This window comes from Quercus lobata, chromosome 9, assembly GCF_001633185.2.
Source record: "Quercus lobata isolate SW786 chromosome 9, ValleyOak3.0 Primary Assembly, whole genome shotgun sequence".
Lineage (NCBI taxonomy): Eukaryota > Viridiplantae > Streptophyta > Magnoliopsida > Fagales > Fagaceae > Quercus > Quercus lobata.
The window spans coordinates 22,657,967-22,679,391 of record NC_044912.1 but is presented as its reverse complement, the minus strand read 5'-3'; the positions used below and the strand labels follow the sequence as shown (position 1 = coordinate 22,679,391).

The window sequence follows — 21,425 nt, the reverse complement described above, 5'->3', positions numbered from 1 at the left end:
TCTGGGTGTAGAACCAGCCAATAAACTCAAAAGGCTTTAAAAAAATAAAAAAAAACTTTTTCTTTTTCTTTTTTTTTTTTTTTTTTTGAAAAAACGAACTTTTTCTTGGATGGGCAAACGCCCAACGCACTAATATATCTAAAGTGAATGCGTTCATAGTCCAGACTCCCAAGTATGTCCGCGTGGAAATCTTGTAATCACAGTGGTGCTGCCAATTTTGTAATGTTTGACAGAAGTTACTGTTGATTTATTGAATGCATGGTCTTATTTTTCAAAAAAGAAAAAAAAATGAAATAGTGAATAATTTTCTAAGATCACTCCAATATATATATATATATATATATTTACTGTTGATTTATTGAATGCATGGTCTTATTTTTCAAAAAAGAAAAAAAATGAAATTGTGAATAATTTTCTAAGATCACTCCAATATATATATATATATATATATATGTTTGATGAATAAGATCACTCCAATATTAATTAAGGTAGTAGTTATCTATTAGTTAGACTAAAGTACATATTTGGCCTCAAGTTTATGTTATTTTATTTTCTACTGTACACCTTTGGTACGGTGATTATTCCACAAGTATAAGTATTTGTGGAGTGTGAGGAGTAATGGTTGGAGTTCAAGTTTTCAGGAAGGAGCTTCACAAGCATATACACTTTGATTAGGCTAGAGTATAATTTTTATCTTATCTTATATAAAAAAAAAAGTTTTTATTTTTTTATTTTGACCTTTTATATTTGAAAATATTCATTTTGGCCATTATGTGTAATTCTATTCTCATATTGACCTTCTTGTTGATTTTCATTAGTAATTTGGTGATTATATGGGTGACATCTCTTAATGAACAATACTTATTTGGCCCTTAATGGTCAGAATACTAATAGAGACTTATCTTAATATACAGTACCTATGTGGTATTTAATTGTCAAATTACTAGCATAAATAGATTTATATGGAGGACATACGTGTCTTAGGGGATGTCATTTATATGGCGATGGACCAAATTTACTAACAAAAATGGGTATATAAACAAAATCAAATTTAAGGGCCAAAATTAAAAAAAAAAAAATAGAAAAAAAAAAGAATCAATATGAAAATCATATACTATATAATAAAAGTTGGGCTTAAAAGCCGTGGTTACGCCAAGTGGGTGCACCATATTGCAGAAATTTTTTTAGATTTTTAGATTCTTAAAAAAATATATAAATTTTCTTTCCTATAATTTCTAAGTTGATAAATATATTAATTTAATTACAATTCAAATTCTTCATCTGACCAATCTAATTCTTATCTTATTAGTATACTATACGTAAAAGAAAACATTTATATATAAAAAAAAGGTAGCAATGTGTATTATTAAAAAAACAAAAAAACAACTACGTATATTATAAAAAAATATATAATTTTTCTTCTCCTATAATTTCTAAGTTGATAAATATCTTAATTTAATTATATTTCAAATTCTTCATCTGATCCATCTAATCCTTATTTAATTACTATACTACACATAAGAGAAAACATTTATATATATTAAAAAAAATGCAACAACATAGTGTAATCTAATCTTTCTCAAATTCTTTATCTAATCCATCTAATTATGATATAAAATTAAAAAAAAAAAAAAATTAGCAACATGTATTGTAGGGACACATTTTTCAGGCCAAGCCCAGGATGCATGGATCCTTAGACCAGGGAGCCCGATACAATGAATTTTGTAGAGAGTGGGCCAAAGAACTGGGTTTGAATGTATGAACAACGACTAACACAGTATCTCTCATGGGCCGAGTTTAATAGAGAAGATTTGGTCCTCGGCAGTTTTCTAGTGCCTCCCCCTTGTTGGCTATTGTGGGAGGAAAAAGACTAATAGGCCCGTTTGAATATCCATACTGGGCCAGGGGCCCAGTCCATGGAAAAACCCCTCCTCGACCACGGAAAAATTCTCCTCGGATAGATAAAGCCGAGGGTAAAAGAGGTAACAGACCATTAATGGCAAAACTCCAGACCGTTCCACAGGGCAGGGAAAGCACGAAAGTGGAGAAAAACGACAGATAGAACAAATGTGTACAAGGGAAGGCAACCATTACTATACTCAGTGCCTTGTGCCTGACACAGCCATACTTCTCTGTTCTTACCACTATTCCCAATTAGGGGTGTCCACAGGTCGGGTCGGGTCAGGTTTGTGCCCAACCCGGAACCGACCCGACTTAGTCGGGTGGATTAAAATATGGCCCGAAACCGACCCGAACTACTGGTCGGATTTTTCGGTTCAGGTCTTGTCGGTTTCGGGTTTCTTCGCCGAGGCCGAAATCTGGCCGATCCGGCGAGATCTGGCCGAAATCTGGCTGGATCCGGCGATATCTGGCCGAAATCTGGCCAGATCCAATGAGATCTGGCCGGATCCGTCGAGATCTGGCCTAGATTTCGTCGGATAACGTCGAGATCTCGCCGTATTTGATCTGGTATGCTGAATATTTCGCCGAAAACGTTAAAGGTATTGGAGATTTGGTCTGGGTTGCTTAATATTTCGCCGGAAACGTTTAAAGGTATCGGAGATTGGTTTGGGTTGTGTAATATTTCGTTGGAAACGTTAAAGGTATCAGTTTGGGTCGAGTTTCACTGGTTTTGAAATGCAAAACTGCCAACCAACCCGCCGAGGGTCGGGTTTGACAGTTCGGAACCCGCGTCCGACCGCCGGAGTCGTCGAATCGGGTGGTGGCGGGTCGGAATCGGGTGGGTTGGTCGGGTTGAGCGGGTCACCGGGTCTCCTGGACACCCCTATTCCCAATAACTGGAGGTAAGGACGGATGGACAAGTACCTACTCTGGGGACCCCAGTTAGGAGGAGAAAAACGACTATAAAAAGGGAGTAAAGAGGAACAAGGAGGGGGGGGGGGGCAACAAGGGGGAGGCACCAAAAAAGCTCCTCGGATACTGCTAAGGACCAAATCTTCTCTATTAAACTCGGCCCATGAGAGATACTGTGTTGGTCGTTGTTCATACATTCAAACCCAGCTCTTTGGCCCACTCTCTACAAAATTCATTGTATCGGGCTCCCTAGTCTAAGAATCCATGCATCCTGGGCTTGACCTGAAAAATGTGTCCCTACATGTATTATAACAAAAAAAAAATGTTGAATTTAGTTCTTTTTTCATGCATATACACAAACATGTAGCGTGATTTTTACTTTCAATTTTTTTACTTTTGATTATATAATTGTAATTCATTTAGCTATTATTTTTTTAATAAAATTATACATTTTATAAGTTTATACTCATGGGACTTAAACTTCAAGCTTCAGTGTTTTCTCTCATGCTTTCAAGAACAAAAATTAAATTCTCATGTGAGTCTCTCTACTTCCAAAATTTAAATATTTAGTAATTTAGATTGTTCTTAATGATTGAATTGAGGTTTCCACTTAAATATGATTTCAATTGTTGCTTTCGATAATTTTTAATTATTAAATTCAAGGTTTATCCATTTAAATACATGTGATTTATTGAGTCTTAAAGTTCAATGTATTATTGAAAATCAATTTATATATATTTTTAAAGTATTTCTACCATCTTCAATTCAATTATATATATATATATATATATTATAATACCTTAAGTCTCACACAATATACATTCATTATATAATTTAAAAGTAAAATATTCATTTATTTTTATCATCTACTTTTAAGTAAATTAATAAAAAAAATTATTTACATATGAATTTTGATTAAACCGTGCATTGCACTGGCATAATGCTAGTAACTATATAATGCATGATTCCCAAGAGCTCTCTGTCCCAGCGTAGCAACCTGCCTTTTGAAATAAGTTCGTAATATGTTTCCCGGGAAATATATATATATATATATATATATATAGAGAGAGAGAGAGAGAGAGAGAGAGAGAGAGAGAGAGAGAGAGAGAGAGAGAGGTATTCCATCTCATTGTTAATGTCAACCACCATGGCTTATTTGTGAAATGTGATCTTCGGAAAGAGTAGTAATTTCTAAACTCTATAAATGTTTCTAACCTACTCTATAATTGAATAGAGAAAATATGACTACGAAATTTATAGCTGAGCGTCTTAATTAGTTTGTGTTCATTCGGATGTAATGGAGTTTAGAAATTAGTATTTTCTCCAAAAAAAAAAGTTTAAACTGTTTTTGGAAATTAACAAAGTAGTGTAATAGTGTCTGTGTTTCGGTATATCAACGTGAAAAGCTTGTAATAATAGAAATTGTGAAACTTGATGGGGCAATGTCACGCTCACCTGTAACAAAATTCTTCACTAATAGAAAGTTTGGGTGCATTTCTTTGTGAATTTCCAAAGTGCATGTTTGAAATTTCATTTCGCCTTCTTTGTTTCTTTTCATGTTTGTGCGCAAGAAAATTAACCCCAAGAGCATTAAGCCACAAAACTACGGAACTTTTTTCTTTCTATATTATCATTTACATTTATACATATTCTTGTTCCTCAAAAAAAAAAAAAAAAAAAAAAAAAAACATTTATACATATTCCTGATGTGCAGGTCAGAATCGTCGGGTGCCATCTTCATTTTTCCTTTTCTTGCCTTCTTTGAATTTGTATGCTAAGGTTATTTTAATTTTAGGTCAATTTGTTCATTAAAAGCAGAAAAGTTAGCAATCCTAAGCCTCTCTCCACGGTCGACTGTATATTCTTCCTAGAGACTTCGATTCTCTAATGACATGACACCTGGAAGACGAAAATTTTTACCCTCATCTATATGAAAGTTTTAAGTTTCACACCAGGCACATATGCGAAGCACAAAGTGCAAACTGAATAATCCTATTGCTTTTTTTTTTTTTTTTTTTTTTCCTCTTGGGTTTTTTAATAGGCCTTATATATAAATTATTAGTCGAAATTTAAAGTTTCCAAAACAAATGGCTAAGGTCATTAGTGTAGATCCTATAAATCTCTATTTTACATTTCAAAATCTATAATGCATTCCAAAATAGCAAACCAAACATATTACCTACTTCATAAAAAATAAATTAAAAAAATCATTAAAAAAAACATGTGTACCTGTACGTACAGTACCCATAAATCTGAGTGTTACCAGCTGCAACTATATACTTGCTAATTGCTATGAAAAGTTATAGTATTACTCATGTTATTACCTTCTCTTATGTTAAGATTTAAATCGGCAAATATTCGTAAGAATGTAATTGATAATTGGGTTGAAATTCTTGGTCCAAAAAGGCTGTCATGAGAGAAGCTTAGAATGATCGCAACTAGAGATGTTACCTCTTGCTCGCATATAGCCCGCTCAAGCAAGCTCACACAAGCAAGAGAATCCCACTCTAGAAACTTCACTTCTCCCTCACCTAAGAGGCTGTGAGAAATCTGATTTAGATCCCACCAAAGTTGATTATGCAACAGAATTGTGAATTAAGTACCGGCTGGTTAAACCAATTATACGATAACAAAACTAATAATTTAAAACATACTAGATGGAAAGTGGTGGGGACCCACATAGATTGTTTTGTTCTCAAAACATCTATGTATAATATCTAAAAGTTGAAAAGTAGCCTTTATTGTTTTGGTGCTCCTATATATTGAGTCACATCAGTGAAGTATTTCGGTCTAGTTCTATAAACTTTGGTCCACTTCAATCCTTTAAGTTCAATTTGGTCTAGTTTGACCCACCTCAATCGAGTTTGGTCCATTCGGTCCAATTTGATCCAATTTCGAATAATTTAGTTCATTTCAACCCATCTTAATCTACTTTGGTTATGCTTTCAAAGAAGAGGTTTATGTAGAAAGATTAGTTGCTTCATTGACAATTATGTTACATTCTTAGTGTAATGTTAGTAAGTTCCTGATAAAATTATATTTTTCTTATGCTATTAAACTCTTTAGTCATTCAAGACATATAGATGATGAATTATTTGTGAGGAGTACTAGACAAATTCTAATCACATATTACATTATTTAAAAAATATCTCAACTTATATAATAATTGAATGTAAAATATATTATGTTTCATTTAAAAATAACTGACAAAATTTAAAACACTTTCAAATAACAAATATAAGTAGTTTAATTTATAAAATCTAATATATTGTATCAATTATACAATGTTAGAAAATAATGGAATCATTTAAAAAAAGTTTGGGACTAAATACTTATAAGTATCATTTACTATTTTCATTTTTCACTTTAAAAAAAAAGCGAAAATACCATTTTAGTTCTTACATTTTGGAGTCACATTTAATTTGATCTTTACATTTCAGTAGTAGTCAATTTATTCCATATTATTTTCAACTTGCAGTTAATTTAGTCTCTATTATTAACTCAATAACGAAAAATGTTTATGTGGCTAACATATTACATAGTTAGCACATTAGATGCTTACATGACTACTAAATAATAATAATAAAAAATTAATTTGATATCTAAAAAATGCCATGTCTGATCTAAATAAATAAAAAAACCAAAAATTAGTTTAGTTTCTCAAAATATTTTTAAGAAGAATTTGAAAAATTAAATTAGAGAGAAAAGAAATATGAGATTAAGAATTGAAATACCCAAAAAAAAAAAAAAACTGTTCTTAAAAATATTTGGTGAAATTAAATTAAATTATTATTATTATTATTTAGATCTTATTTGCCAATGTTTAAATGTCAAATTAATTGTTTATTATAATTTTAGTAGCTATGAATCTAATGTACCAACTGTGCAATCTATTAGTCACATAAATATTTTCTGAAATAATACTAGAGATACAAACTATTTTATAAAAAATTTATAAATTGTTGATGTGGTGAGTGATTATTGATAAATGAAAATGTGATATTAATGGTGGACTAAATGAAAACTAATAAGAGGCTGTCCACATCAACATTATGTAAAAATATTGTAAAATAGTTTGTATTTATAATGCAACTCATATTGAGTTAACTATTGGAACCAAATTGATTCCAAATTAAAAATTGTGGCTCAAGAACAAAACATTGTTCCCCTGCCCCAAAAAAAAAATAGTTTTGCAATATCACGTGGCTTGACTGTGATTGGTGATTTTAAAAACGGTGCCAAACAAAAATTTGGGGAAATTGTGGCCGTCTTTGGGGAGATTTAACCGTGACTGAATAAATTTATGCAGAAGAAGAAGGAGGCCGGTGGTTTGATACAGCTAGGGAGGACCCACCTCGCTTTTCCTACCGAATTAGGTAGCGTTCTCTCTCTCTCTCTCTCTCTCTCTCCGATTCTTCTATGAAACTTTCGATCTTTGTCATTCACATGCTTCTATTTATTTGGATCTCGAGTTTATGTTTCTCTTTTGTAAATTTTCTGTCTGATTGTTTAGAAAGCTTGTGTGTTTGTTTGATTGCAACATCCAACTTAACTAGAACCGTTTCACAGTATTCTAGTATAAGAGCATCTGATATGCAATTGGGTATTGTGTATAAACTATTTGACAAACGCCGAAGTCACCAGTTTACTTTGGATGGATTCGTTTTTCGTAACTAGTCCTTTGAATTTGCAGTAGACTCATTTTGGGTCGCACGGACATATTGGTTGTATGGCACTTGGAATTCATTTAATAGCTAGCATTCTTTCGTTTTATAATCCAACTATGGCACAATAAAATCTTGCTATGCATGACAACAATAAAATTTCTTTGCCTTCTGAATTCACGCATGCCATTTACAGATCAATTTAGTTCATGGACATTCTAGAATTTTGTGCACTTGATCCTCATTTGTCAATGGCTTTGTTTTATTAAGAAAAAGAAAATTAAAAGCATGTGTAAATGGGCAAATAAAATTGAAAGCATGAGTGAACAAATTAAACGGATACTGATCTTGCATCGAAATATGTGATTTTGACAATAGTGCAAACTATGAATAAAAATTTTTCCATTACTTTTTATGTCGCCTCAGTTGGAATATAAATTTCTAAAACCAAAGATCATTATAATACGTCCCTAATCTGTATTTTATTTTTGAAGATTTGATAAAATAGCCAATCAAACATTAAGTTGGATACTTGCAACTAAAGATCTAGTAGTATACTAGGCATTACATAACCTTAAACAAACAATTTCCTTTAGTTGCTTAAATTTGACTAAATTTAGTGTCCCATATAATTCATATCCTTGCTTGTCTTAGTCAATCTGTGGATGGCTCTAGGAAAGTGCACTTAGGCTTGATAACACCTGAGAGACCATGAGTGTAGTTGGTCTAGATTCTGGATTAGCATGTAAGCATTCAATTTCCAGCTTTATGATGAGTATCAGTTGATTCTCAGCCTAAAACATGGGAGGTGGAATGCATTGGTCTAACAAATCTTTCGACAATAATTTCTCCTCCATGGATGAAGTAGATATGATGGAGATGATTTCGCTAGGATGCCTTCCTTTGATCACTTCAATTCCAAATTTCCAAAGCTAAACACGTTGCATTTCTCAGTTATCTTCATCATATAGGCAATCTCTACAAAAAAGCATAATATTATGGCAATATATACATATGATCTATATTCTATATTGATTGAACAAATAAGTACATTACCTGGTGCAACATAACTATATATGCCGGCAAGTGAAGTTCAATTGGATGAGTCTTGATTAAGAAGCTTAGCTATGCCAAAGTCTGAAACATGAGCCTTATATTCTGAATCCAACAAAACATTTTTACTTGATATGTCCCTATGAAAAATTAGTGGTGACCAATCATGGTCCATGTAAGATAGAGCGTGAGCCACACCTTTGACGATATTCACCCTCTTGTTCCAATCCAATTCTTTTGCTCCTCCATAATTGCTCAAAATTGTGGCCAATCCCCCTTTCAAGGTACTTGTAAATCAAAATTGAGAATTGTGAATGTAAACAAAAGCCATGCAGTTTTACAATATTTTGATTTCAGATTTCTGTTAATGTCCTTATCTCATTTAAGAACTCATTTTGCTATTCAATCCCACCATCATGCAAGGATCTAAGTTCTTTCACCGTGACTTTGTTTCCTGATGTTAGATTTTCTTTATAGACAATTCCTTGTCCTCCCTTTCCAATGCAAAACAAAGCATCAAAGCCCTAGGTCACTTTAACGATTTCCTTGTACATTGCTCCTCCATCAAAAGTTGATATCGAAAACACTTTTTCTTCATCCATGTTATGCGTTTGGTCTGTATGAGGGTGCTTCAATTTTCAAAGAAAAATGAAGAAAATTCTAAGAAATATCAATACAAGTGAAAGTGTTCCTAAAAAAGGGATAATGATTAAGAGAATGATATTGTGTCCCTCTTTCAAAATATGTCTTCCTACTAGAGAGGATTGCAATCCTGTAACAATTCCACACAACCCTTTATTACCTTGTAGTGCTTCTATGTGAGCTTGTTTAAATGCTTTGCTATTGGGAAGAGGACCCTCCAACTTATTATAGGATATGTCTACATATGACAACCAACGCATTTCTTCAAAATCAATGTGAATAAAACCAAAAACGTTATTGTGTGAGATGTTCAACATCTCTAAGCTTTGAAATTGCCAATTTGTGAAGATATCTTTCCTTTGAGCGAGTTATGACTTAGATCTAGCCAGGGAAAATGAGCTAAATTACATATTTGAACTGGAATGTCATGGCTAAACTTCTTGTTTCTCATGTTCAAATAGTTTAGTTTTAAAAGGTTCCCTATATTTATGGGGATTGATTTGTCAAATCTATTAATAGACAGATCTAGATACTCAAGATTTGTTAATGATCCAAGCTGTGGAGGTATATTTTCAGAAAGTTGATTTCCATTTAACATCAATGCCAACAAAGTAGTCAACTTCCCAAATTCATTTGGTAGCTTCCCAACTAAAGTGATTAGAAGAAAGATCAAGCACATGAAGTTGAATGGAGTTTCCGATTTCAAGGGGTATGCCACCACTAATATTGTTTCCAGCAATCTGTAGGGTACTTAGCTGTGGACACCTACTCCGATTGTGAGAGATTTCACCATAAAATCTGTTGTAACTTAGATCATTGTACTGCAGGTTTCTATAGAGAACAAAATCTTCAGATATATTTCCAAAGAGTTGGGTTGCAGAGTGTACCTAATGATGTAGGAATTGAGCTAGGGAAATTATTTCTCTCAAGTCTTAAAGAGATGAGGGATTTTGAATTTCCTATTTCTGGGGGAATGTAGCCTTAGAGTTTTTTCTTGATATGCTAAGGGTTGATTGTTGTATTTATGCAAAAATGTTAGCTATTCTAAGTTTCCAATACTAGAAGGGATTGGGCCTGTTAGACTGTTGTTGTTTATGTCAAGTTCAACTAAATTGGGGAGCTTTCCCGATTTCTGGAGGAATAGAACCAGAGAGTTGATTATCTAAATTGCTTAAATTACCTAAAGAAATGGGAATGTGACCACTGAGATGGTTGGCATACAAAAAAAAGGTTATTAAGAGACTCTAATTGACCTACTCGTTGAGAAATTGAGGGCAGAGCAAGATATATTAGCTTGGATAGGTAAGTAATTCAATAGGGACTGTACCATAGAGTTCATTCGTGCTAAGATCAACACATGCAAGATTAGGGAGAGATGAGAATGAAAATTCCTTTTAAGCCTGTGTTAGTCAGTTTTAATTTAATTACACTTCCTGCATGGCTGCAAGAAATGCTGAACCAGCTGCATGGGATTGAGCTGGTGTTTTGATCATTAAAAGAATTGGTTGCATTATTAGGAGGTAGAGTCCAAGAAGACAGGAGTGGCTGGGTTTCATTTTCAAGACTGGCTTTCCAATTGAGTAAAGCATCTGTCTCTGCCTCTTTATTTACAGAAACAGAATCAGCAACAAATGAGGAATGTAACATGGCCAATACGACTAGGGAAACAGGGGAAAGTAACTTATTCAAGGTAGACAATGCCATGGTCTTTGTTTTACAAATTGCAAACATATCCATACCATTGTATATCAAAGCTTCCCCAGGAATTTCTTACACTACTATTTACAGGATCTAAGATTTGGTAAGTCTCTGAGGTCAATTTCCATTGTTAAATGCAAAGAGAAACAGGGATCTGACATAATGGATGACTTACTTTTTGACTGTTTTGATGTGGAAAGATTGTCATTTTCCCAGTCAAGAAAAAGGAAAGATCCAATGTGAAAAGTCTCCAAAATCTTTTTCATTATATCTCAATAACTAGGAAGAAATTCCAAGCAAAATATACGATACAATTGCCAATGGAGCATAAAAATGAGGAAGCTTGTATTTCAAGTCTTGGCCTGGGAGTTCTCTCTGGAAAATTTGGAACCATATGCACTTGAGCATTGAAAAAATGGATTCAATGGCCACACGTTTTCTGTATGGTGCTTTTTTCTTTTTCTGTTCTTTTCCCTTTATGATGTTGAAGAGAGATCATATATGTTGCATGGGTTAGGTAGGTAGAAGTAGAAGTTGAATAAACTCTATTGTCCGGTAGAATGTTAAAATTATTTAGTATTTCTTTTCATAGTGGCAACCGGCGAAACCGCAAAAGTGAATTTCTGAATATGATAATTCATCAGTTAAGTTGTGACCCTTATTTGTGTGTCTGTCCCACCACAAAATATCACACAGAAGTTTTCCAATGCTAATCATACGATTGCCAACCATATAACAGCAATGTTTTCCAATGACTATATCTTGTTCTTTAGGAGATCTAAAAATTAAATGCTTGGGCGTTGAAACAAGAAGTTCAGAGAAATGTAACCACTAACCACCTTCTGCAACCTATTTTTCTAAGTAAGAGAAACAGACAAACTACAGTTGTTTCAGTCATTAGAAGGGTTTACAAATTGAAGTCTACCTTTCGTAAATTAACAAGCCCCTTATTCATTTAACCCAAAGTTTAACACCATTGGACTTAGTATCCTGTTGTTATAGTACCCTTCTAAGTTCTAAGCCTCTCTATGCACGAAGTACAGTTTACCCCTGACATGAAGTATGTCAACAAAGGCTATGACCTATGAAGCTGGTGCTCATGCTCATGACAAGAACTACATTGGGCATCATCTGTGTAGAACTTGAGCATAGTCTCAGCTGCCCCTCCAGTGCGCCACCACTTGTTCTCCTCCTCCTATGCTTTCCCTTAGGGGAGCTGGTCTCAAAGCCATTTCTGCAACAGTCCTTCTAAAATATTTAGAGGGAAAAAAATTATATGAACTATAAGATTTCCAAAACATTATTATAATTATTTGATTATAATACTGATCTAGTTTGTATAGGAATGGACAAACAATTAAAGGTTAGTTGCCTTATACATACTTGGATATATAGGATAAGAACAGCTTGACAGACTATTAAAGAGTGGTTGACTTATGGGTGGACATATAAGAATCAACCTCTTGAATAGTTTGGAATTTCAATTTTTATTGCACAATTGTTTTTATACTTTAAAGTGCAGTTTTTTAAAAGAAATTCCAAGATTGGTCTGGGTAAATTTTATATTATATTTATTTTAAGTGGTTTAAAAAGTTAAATATTTAGATGATTAAGTGTACCTAGTTAAAAACGTATCCTATAGATCAGAGTTTTGAAGTCAAAAGCTCTAATTTTGGGAGGATAGAGTGGTTTGAAAAGAGAAACAAGGAATTTATGCTATCACTTTACTTTATTGTTTATATGTGAAATTATGATTATTTATATATTTTTTATTTTGAAGTTGAAGTTAGCCCAATGTTCCAGATTTTAATATTTTTTCGTTCTTTATTATTATTTTTATTTTTTGGGTGAGGAACTTACTATAGTCACATTTTATTAGATAAATTTTATATTCACAACACTTTCACAACAAATATTAACTGGAAGGTTGTTACTGTTTGTTATTGGCGGGCAAACTAGTAATAATTTGCTACTTAAGATTTTTTGTGAAAGTATTGTGAAAATTTTGTTGACGTAGCAGTTTTCTTTTAATTAACAAGTTAATACTACAATGATTTCAAGTGCATTTTACTTTTTAGCAATTGTTAATTACAATTTAATTAATAACATATTTTTTTCTAAATTAGCTTTTCTCATGCAATTGAATTGACTAAAAATTTGCATTTGATTAGTTGTGGCACGCTCTATCAAAAACCCTAGCCGAGAAGACAACATGGGCCTGACCTATGGATCGAGGTGTGAACATGGTATCCATAATCGGAGGGCTCCTGATGGCTCCACCTCATTTAACAATCAAAAACCTATATTTGAAAGGAGCGGCTGAGATGTACGAAAATGGTGTATTTGTTACTGTGGACCTCAAGTTCATTGTGGACTCTCACATCTGCAATATGCATCTTTGAAAATGTCCAACCTTATGGAAGATATCTCTGCTTCAACCTCGTCATCAGTTGCAACAAAGATGCCATTAAGCTTGCCCACGTATTATTGCCACCCTCTGAAGCTGAAGCCTCCCCTCCTGAAAGGTTTTCATTGGTTTTGGTCATCTCAATTTGTATTGGTTTTGGTCTTCTCAGTTTCTCAATACTTGTTTAAAGACTCATCTTTTCATAGGGTATCAATATCATGGCTCGTATAGTTTATTTAGTAATACTGTATTAGTTATTGACAGTGGTAGAGGCCTTGAAAACCAATTGGTACAGTGTAATATTATTTGATAAAGTTACTTCAAAGTTCAGAAAAATGGTAAATGTATTAATAATTAAATAAAATTAAATAGCTTACTAAAAACTATGATTATCATAAAGAAAAAAATCTTCTTATCTTTCTTATTGTAGAATATTTTAACTCATCTATATAATATTTGTAAAGGTTAAAAGAGAAAGTTCATGGACAACTTTTATCATAACTCTGATGTGGTTGACTATAAGTAGCAGAAAAAAAATTAATAGACCGCTTCAAAGTTATAACTTTTGAGCATTGGAAAACAGAAGCTAACTTGAAGAGTTAATTAAGTGGGTTAGAGTTCGCTCAAATCAAATATATATATTTTAAAACTATTTCCTGCATTACCATGATAAAGTGATAGACCGCTTCAAAGTTGCAGCCTCAAGAAGCAGATGCCTTCTTAATATCGATGTAATTTTGTTATTAAAAGGTTAAAAGCTAGCTCTTTGTTTTTTTTGAAAGGGTGACAAGAGGTATTGGATTGCTTGCATTCCTTGATGAAACCTTGTAGACAAGAAATGTCACCATCATTGGCCAGGAAGGATCTTGCATCTAAATATGCGATTTTCACAACAGGGAAATACAGAGCATTTTAAAACTGAAATCTTCCCCATTACTTATTTTTAATACGCCTTAACTAAATCAGTTGAAATTAAAAAAATGACTAAATCCATCACCATATTAAGTCCTTACTCTTTATATTACATTCGAAATCTTTATAATGCATACCGAATTCAAAATAGCCATCCAAACATGTATCATGTACTGTGTCCTGAAATCTGAGTTACACTTACCAGCAGTAATTTATTAGAACCTGCAATTAATGATCTAGTAGTACTCTAGCCATTACATAATCTTAAACAAACAATTGCCTTCGGCAACATAAATTTGATAGATTATATCGCAATCCAAACAAATCACTATATCCTTGCTGGTCCTGGCGAGGCCCCTAGGAAAGTGCATTTGGGGATAACTGTTGAGAAACCATGTGCATGGTTGGTCTACAGGTTGGGTTAGCATGCAAGCATGCAATTGCAAGCTTTGTGATGAACAGTAGTTGACTCTCAACCTGAACGGTGGGAGGTGGAAGGCGCATGTCTAACAAATCTTTCAACAATAAATTCTTTTCCACAATTGAAGCAGATAGAATGGGGATAATTTCACCTAGATGTCCTCCTTTGATCACTTCAATAGCCAAAACTCCAAAACTATAAACATCGCATTTCTCAGTTATTTTCATTGTATAAGCAAGCTTTGCAAACAAACATAGTATCATGCAAATCTGTTCATATACTCTATGTTCTACATTAATTTTAAACTAGAGTACATTACCTGGTGCAATATATCCGTATGTGCCGGCAAGTGAAGTCCAACTAGATGAGTCTAAATTAAGAAGCTTAGCTATGCCAAAGTCTGAAACATGAGCCTCATATTGAGAGTCAGGCAAAATATTTTTGCTTGATATGTCCCTATGAACAATTGGCAATGACCAATCATGGTGCATGTAAAACAAAGCAAGAGCCACACCTTTGATGATGTTCACCCTCTTATTCTAGTCCAATTCTTTAGCTTCTCCATCATTCCTCAAAATTTTGTCCAAGCTACCCTTTTCAAGATACTCATAAATCAAAAAAGAGTACTGTGAATGTGAACAAAAGCCATGAAATTTAACAATATTTTGATGTTGAATTTCTGTTAATGCTCTTATCTCATTGAAGAACTCTTTTTGTTGTGCAATCTCGCCATCACCCAAAGATTGGAGTTTCACAACAGGGATATGCAGAGCATATTGAAACTACATCTTTCTTCTTCTTCTTGTTTTGATATGCCTTAACTAAATCAGTTGGAATATAAATGATGAAAACCAAAGATCACTACAATACGTCCCTAATCTTTATTTTACATTTGAAGTCTTTTTAATGCATACCAAAAAGGCAATAAAGCATATATCATCACATTGTAGATACTTGCAGTGAAAGTGCTAGTTGTACTCGAGAGGCATTACATAATCTTAAAAAGGCAATCGCTTACAGCAACGTAAATTTGATAGATTATATAGCATTCCAAACAATTCACTATATCCTTGCTTTCCTGGTGAGACTGTGTGACCCTAGGAAAGTGGATTTGGAGTTGATAATAGTTGAGAAATAATGTGCATAGTTGGTCTACATTCTGGATTAGCATGCAAGCATGTAATTGCCAGCTTTGTGATGACCATCAATTGACTTTCAACCTGAACTGTGGGAGGTGGAAGGCGTATGTCTAACAAATCTCTCAACAATAAATTCTGCCCCACAATTGAAGCAGATAGAATGGGGATCATTTCACCTGGATGTCTTCCGTTGATCACTTCAATAGCCCAAACTCCAAAGCTATAAACATCGCATTTCTCAGTTATCTTCATTGTATAAGCAAGCTCTGCAAACAAACATAATATTACGCCAATGTATTCATGTACTCTATGTTCTACATTAATTTTAAAATGGGGTATATTACTTGGTGCAATATATTTGTATGTGCCGGCAAGTGAAGTCCAATTGGATGAGTCTGAATTAAGAAACTTAGCTATGCCAAAGTCTGAAACATGAGCCTCATATTGAGAGTCCAGCAAAATATTTTTGCTTGATATGTCCCTATGAACAATTGGCGGTGAGCAATCATGGTGCATGTAAAACAAAGCAAGAGCCACACCTTTGATGATGTTCACCCTCTTATTCTATTCCAATTCTTTAGCTTCTCCATCATTCCTCAAAATTTTGTCCAAGCTACCCTTTTCAAGATACTCATAAATCAAAAAAGAGTACTGTGAATGTGAACAAAAGCCATGAAATTTAACAATATTTTGATGTTGAATTTCTGTTAATGCTCTTATCTCATTGAAGAACTCTTTTTGTTGTGCAATCTCGCCATCACCCAAAGATTGGAGTTTCACAACAGGGATATGCAGAGCATATTGAAACTACATCTTTCTTCTTCTTCTTGTTTTGATATGCCTTAACTAAATCAGTTGGAATATAAATGATGAAAACCAAAGATCACTACAATACGTCCCTAATCTTTATTTTACATTTGAAGTCTTTTTAATGCATACCAAAAAGGCAATAAAGCATATATCATCACATTGTATACTTGCAGTGAAAGTGCTAGTTGTACTCGAGAGGCATTACATAATCTTAAAAAGGCAATCGCTTACAGCAGCGTAAATTTGATAGATTATATAGCATTCCAAACAATTCACTATATCCTTGCTTTCCTGGTGAGACTGTGTGACCCTAGGAAAGTGGATTTGGAGTTGATAATAGTTGAGAAATCATGTGCATAGTTGGTCTACATTCTGGATTAGCATGCAAGCATGTAATTGCCAGCTTTGTGATGACCATCAATTGACTTTCAACCTGAACTGTGGGAGGTGGAAGGCGTATGTCTAACAAATCTCTCAACAATAAATTCTGCCCCACAATTGAAGCAGATAGAATGGGGATCATTTCACCTGGATGTCTTCCGTTGATCACTTCAATAGCCCAAACTCCAAAGCTATAAACATCGCATTTCTCAGTTATCTTCATTGTATAAGCAAGCTCTGCAAACAAACATAATATTACGCCAATGTATTCATGTACTCTATGTTCTACATTAATTTTAAAATGGGGTATATTACCTGGTGCAATATATCCGTATGTGCCGGCAAGTGAAGTCCAATTGGATGAGTCTGAATTAAGAAACTTAGCTATGCCAAAGTCTGAAACATGAGCCTCATATTGAGAGTCCAGCAAAATATTTTTGCTTGATATGTCCCTATGAACAATTGGCGGTGAGCAATCATGGTGCATGTAAAACAAAGCAAGAGCCACACCTTTGATGATGTTCACCCTCTTATTCCAGTCCAATTCTTTAGCTTCTCCATCATTCCTCAAAATTGTGTCCAAGCTACCCTTTTCAAGGTACTCATAAATCAAAAATGAGTATTGTGAATGTGAACAAAAGCCATGAAATTTAACAATATTTCGATGTCGAATTTCTGTTAATGCTCTTATCTCATTGAAGAACTCTTTTTGTTGTGCAATCTCACCATCACCCAAAGATTGGAGTTTCTTTATTGCCACTATGTTTCCTGATGGTAGATTTGCTTTATAGACGGTTCCTTGTCCTCCCTTTCCAATGCAAAACATAGCATCAAAACCATGGGTTGCTTCAATGATTTCCTCGTACATTGCTCTTCCATCGAAAGTTGCTATCGAAAACACCTTTTCATCGTACATGTTATTTGCTTGGTTTGTGCAAGGGTGCTTCCTTTTTCTTTGATAAATGAAGAAAATTCCAAGAAACATCATTACAATTGAAAGTGTTCCAAAAAGAGGAAAAATGATCAAGAAAATGATTTTGTGCCCCTTCTTTGAAACTTGTCTTCTTGCCATACATGGTTGCAATCCGGTAACATTTCCACACAACCCTTTATTACCTTGTAGTGCTTCTACGGAAGCATCTTGAAATGCTTTGCTATTGGGAAGATGACCCTCCAACTTATTATAGGATATGTCCACATAAGAAAGGCCGTGCATTTCTTCAAAAGCAATTGGAATAACACCAGATAGGTTATTGTGGGAGACATTCAACATCTCCAAGCTCTGAAGATTGCCAATTTGTGAAGGTATCTCTCCTTCGAGCAAGTTATGACTTAAATCTAGCTTGGACAAATGGGATAAAACACACATTTGAATTGGAATATCATGGCTAAACTTGTTGTTGCTCATATTCAAATAGTTTAGTTTCAAAAGGTTCCCTATATTTCTAGGGATTGACTTATCAAATCTATTATTGGATAGATCTAGATAGTCAAGATTTGTTAATGATCCAAGCTCCAAAGGTATATCACTAGAAAGTTGATTTCCATTCAACTTCAACTTCACCAAAGAAGTCAACTTCCCAAATTCCTTTGGAAGCTTCCCAACTAACCCATTATAAGAAAGATCAAGTTCCTGGAATTGAATGATGTTTCCAATATTAGGTGGTATGCCACCACTAATATTGTTCCCAGCAATCCGTAGGGTAGTTAGTTGTGGACACCTCCCCCAATTGTGTGAGATTTCACCATAAAATCTATTGTAGCTGAGGTCTACAAACTCCAGGTTACTATAGCCACCAAAATCGTCAGATATATTTCCAAAGAATTTGTTGGCTTGAAGGCGGATTCTTATTAAGCTTGTGCAATTCCTCAAAGTTTTTGGAATTGGACCTATGAGATGATTGTCATTTGCGGACAATTTTTGAAGAGAACCACTTTGGCATAAGTTTTGAGGCAAAAAACCAGTGAAGTTGTTTGTATCCAGCTGTAGCACAGCCAACTTTGTTAGATTTCCTATCTGTTGAGGAATGGGACCAGAAAATTGATTATCGCGGAGGGATAACCATTCTAAGTTGCTCAAATTGCCCAAGGAAATTGGAACAGTACCATTTAACTGATTTATGCTGAGATCAAGGTCAATTATGGACTTCAAGTTTCCTAATTCTTCTGGAATGGTGCCAGAAAGTTGATTTTCATATAAATATAAGATAGATATGTTGCTCAGAGTTCCTAACGACTTGGGTATGGATCCAGAAAGATAATTTGTATAAAGGCCTATAGATACAAGAGACTTCAAATTCCCTATTTCTATGGGGATGGTGCCAGAGAGCTGATTTTCATACATGTGCAACCATATTAGCTTTTCAAATTTTCCAATACTAGGAGGGATGAAACCTTTTAGATTGTTGTGACTTATTTCAAGAATAAGTAAATTGGTAAGGTTTCCAATTTCTGGTGGAATGGAGGCAGAGAGTTGATTATTATTGAGATACAAGTAAGCCAGGTTGCTCAAATTACCTATTTCTATGGGAATTGAGCCGTTTAACTGATTTTCACTAAGGTCCAACTCCTTAAGATGGGTCAGTAGGCCAATCTGTGGTGGGATTTGCGCCGAAAAGTTATTAAAGGACAGATTAATATATATGAGTTTGGAGAGGTGACTAATTTCAAAAGGGACTGTACCAAAGAGTTCATTCATGCTAAGATCAACATAAACAAGACTAAGGAGAGATGAGAATGGAAATTCATGAAGTGTACCTTTCAGGCCTGAGTTCGTCAGGTTTAATCTAGTAACACTTTCGGCATGGGTGCAAGAAACGCCAAACCAACTGCATGGGGTTGAGCTGGTGTTTTGATTGTTGGAAGCATTGGTTGCATTATTTGGAAGGAGAGTCCATGAAGGCAGGGGTGGCTGTGACACTGTTTCATTTTGAAGACTGGCTTTCCATTTGAGTAGAGCATCTATTTCTGCCTCTGCCTCTTCTTTCACAGAAACAGAAGCAACATTGAATGAGAAACGTAACATGACCAACGCGAACAGAGCAACGAGAGAAAACACTTTTTTGAAGCTAGTCAATGCCATGTGTCTTTCTTTTACAAGTTGCAAACTGATTCAGAATTCTATGTAAAATGTCTGAGCTCTCCCCACAGCATTTATAAGTCTTAAGATTTTGGTCCGTTTTCACTGTGATGGGAAAGAAAAAAAAAGGGAATTGACTAGTTGGATCATTGAATTTGACTTTTCTTTCAGTCTTCACGCTTAAAAGCATATTGAATTTGATTAGTTGGTGACGCATATTTTAAAAGCAAAACTGCCAACCAATCAAGGAAAAAAAAAAACAATGGGTTTAAAAATCGGACCGGGACGGTTCAACCGGTTATAGAACGGTTCGTTTAAAACACCAAAACGCAGAAGATCTGAACAACAAGCCATCATCCATGGCCATTGTTTGCCATTGATCTGAAGAAAAAGCCCCCCAAAAAATAAAGTGGTTGAGGAGAGGGATTCAATGGAGCATCTAAGCAGCCACAAGCAAGCAATGCAATCAAAGAGTCAACTAGAGTGGCTTAGAAAAAGTGGGGATGAATGACTGAGATGAGGTAGCTGGCAAAAAGAACAAGAGAAACAAGTGGGCTGCGTGTGGGGGTAGGTGGTAGGGTATTTAATGGCTTTTTAATAGAGATTTATTTATTTATTTTTATTATTATAAAAGAGTCGTTGTTCACTTTTTCTGTAGTGTGTATGTGTTTTTGGGTTTTGGACTACTTTCAACTTTGACGTGAAGAAAATAAGACTCCTTACTTAAAAATAAACAACAGTAATTAATAATTAATGTAATATATTATATCTTTCTAAAAAAAATGTAATATATTATATATGTAAAATAATGATTCTTATAAATTAAATAATAAATAATAGTACAGTTTTATTATTATTTATTTTTTAAAATAATTATTAATTTATTATGCTTTGCTAATTTCAAACTAAATAGTATAATATCGTATCTAAGGTGTGGGTTTGTTATTTTAATTTTCTAAATATATGACATGATAATTAAACTCACATATGTTTTTTATTTTTTATTTATTTTTTTTAAATTGTTATTTATTCAAAACTAAATATTTTGATGGTCTAACCCCGGTTTGACCATAAAATTGAGAACCATTTCCTTTTCTGGTTCTTTGACTGCACCAATTTTTGAAATCATGAAAAAATTGGTCTAAGAATGAAAAAATTTGAGTAAGTCTACTACCACAACAATTTCTATAATTTGTCTATGTGACGAGTTATAAGTGGTAAGAAAAAAATTGTAGGTCCATGTGTGTTTACAATTCCACCACTCATAAGTCGTCACATGAACAAGTTGTGGCAAAGTTGTGGAAATAGTTTTGGTATTAGACTTACTCAAAAGATTTCTTCCTAAACTAGTTTGATGATAAATCCTTCAAATTCCTACTATATCCTTTTATTGAATGTGAATTTT

General features: G+C 33.9%; 1 protein-coding gene and 1 long non-coding RNA gene across 2 annotated transcripts; one reads left to right on the top strand and one right to left on the bottom strand.

Annotated features, from left to right (window-relative positions):
- The first annotated feature begins 6,948 nt into the window (after positions 1–6,948).
- LOC115959437 lies at positions 6,949–13,614 on the top strand. The gene is made up of 2 exons (XR_004084869.1): positions 6,949–7,190; positions 13,043–13,614. It is a non-coding gene; the product is annotated as an uncharacterized LOC115959437 (long non-coding RNA).
- A 3,131-nt stretch (positions 13,615–16,745) lies between these two features.
- LOC115960705 (MDIS1-interacting receptor like kinase 2-like) lies at positions 16,746–20,560 on the bottom strand. The gene is made up of 2 exons (XM_031079676.1): positions 17,257–20,560; positions 16,746–17,178 (listed from the first exon to the last, which is right to left on the bottom strand). Exons 1-2 carry the CDS (start codon positions 20,021–20,023, stop codon positions 16,871–16,873), a joined length of 3,075 nt encoding a protein of 1,024 aa, XP_030935536.1. The 5' UTR covers positions 20,024–20,560; the 3' UTR covers positions 16,746–16,870.
- Between the last annotated feature and the right edge of the window lie 865 nt (positions 20,561–21,425).

Excerpts from the sequence above, each read along its gene's own strand:
- LOC115960705 (XM_031079676.1), bottom strand. The coding sequence starts at position 20,023 with ATGGCATTGACTAGCTTCAAAAAAGTGTTTTCTCTCGTTGCTCTGTTC. Across the intron at positions 17,179-17,256 it reads ATACGGATATATTGCACCAG|AGCTTGCTTATACAATGAAG; the intron begins GTAATATACCCC and ends GTTTGTTTGCAG.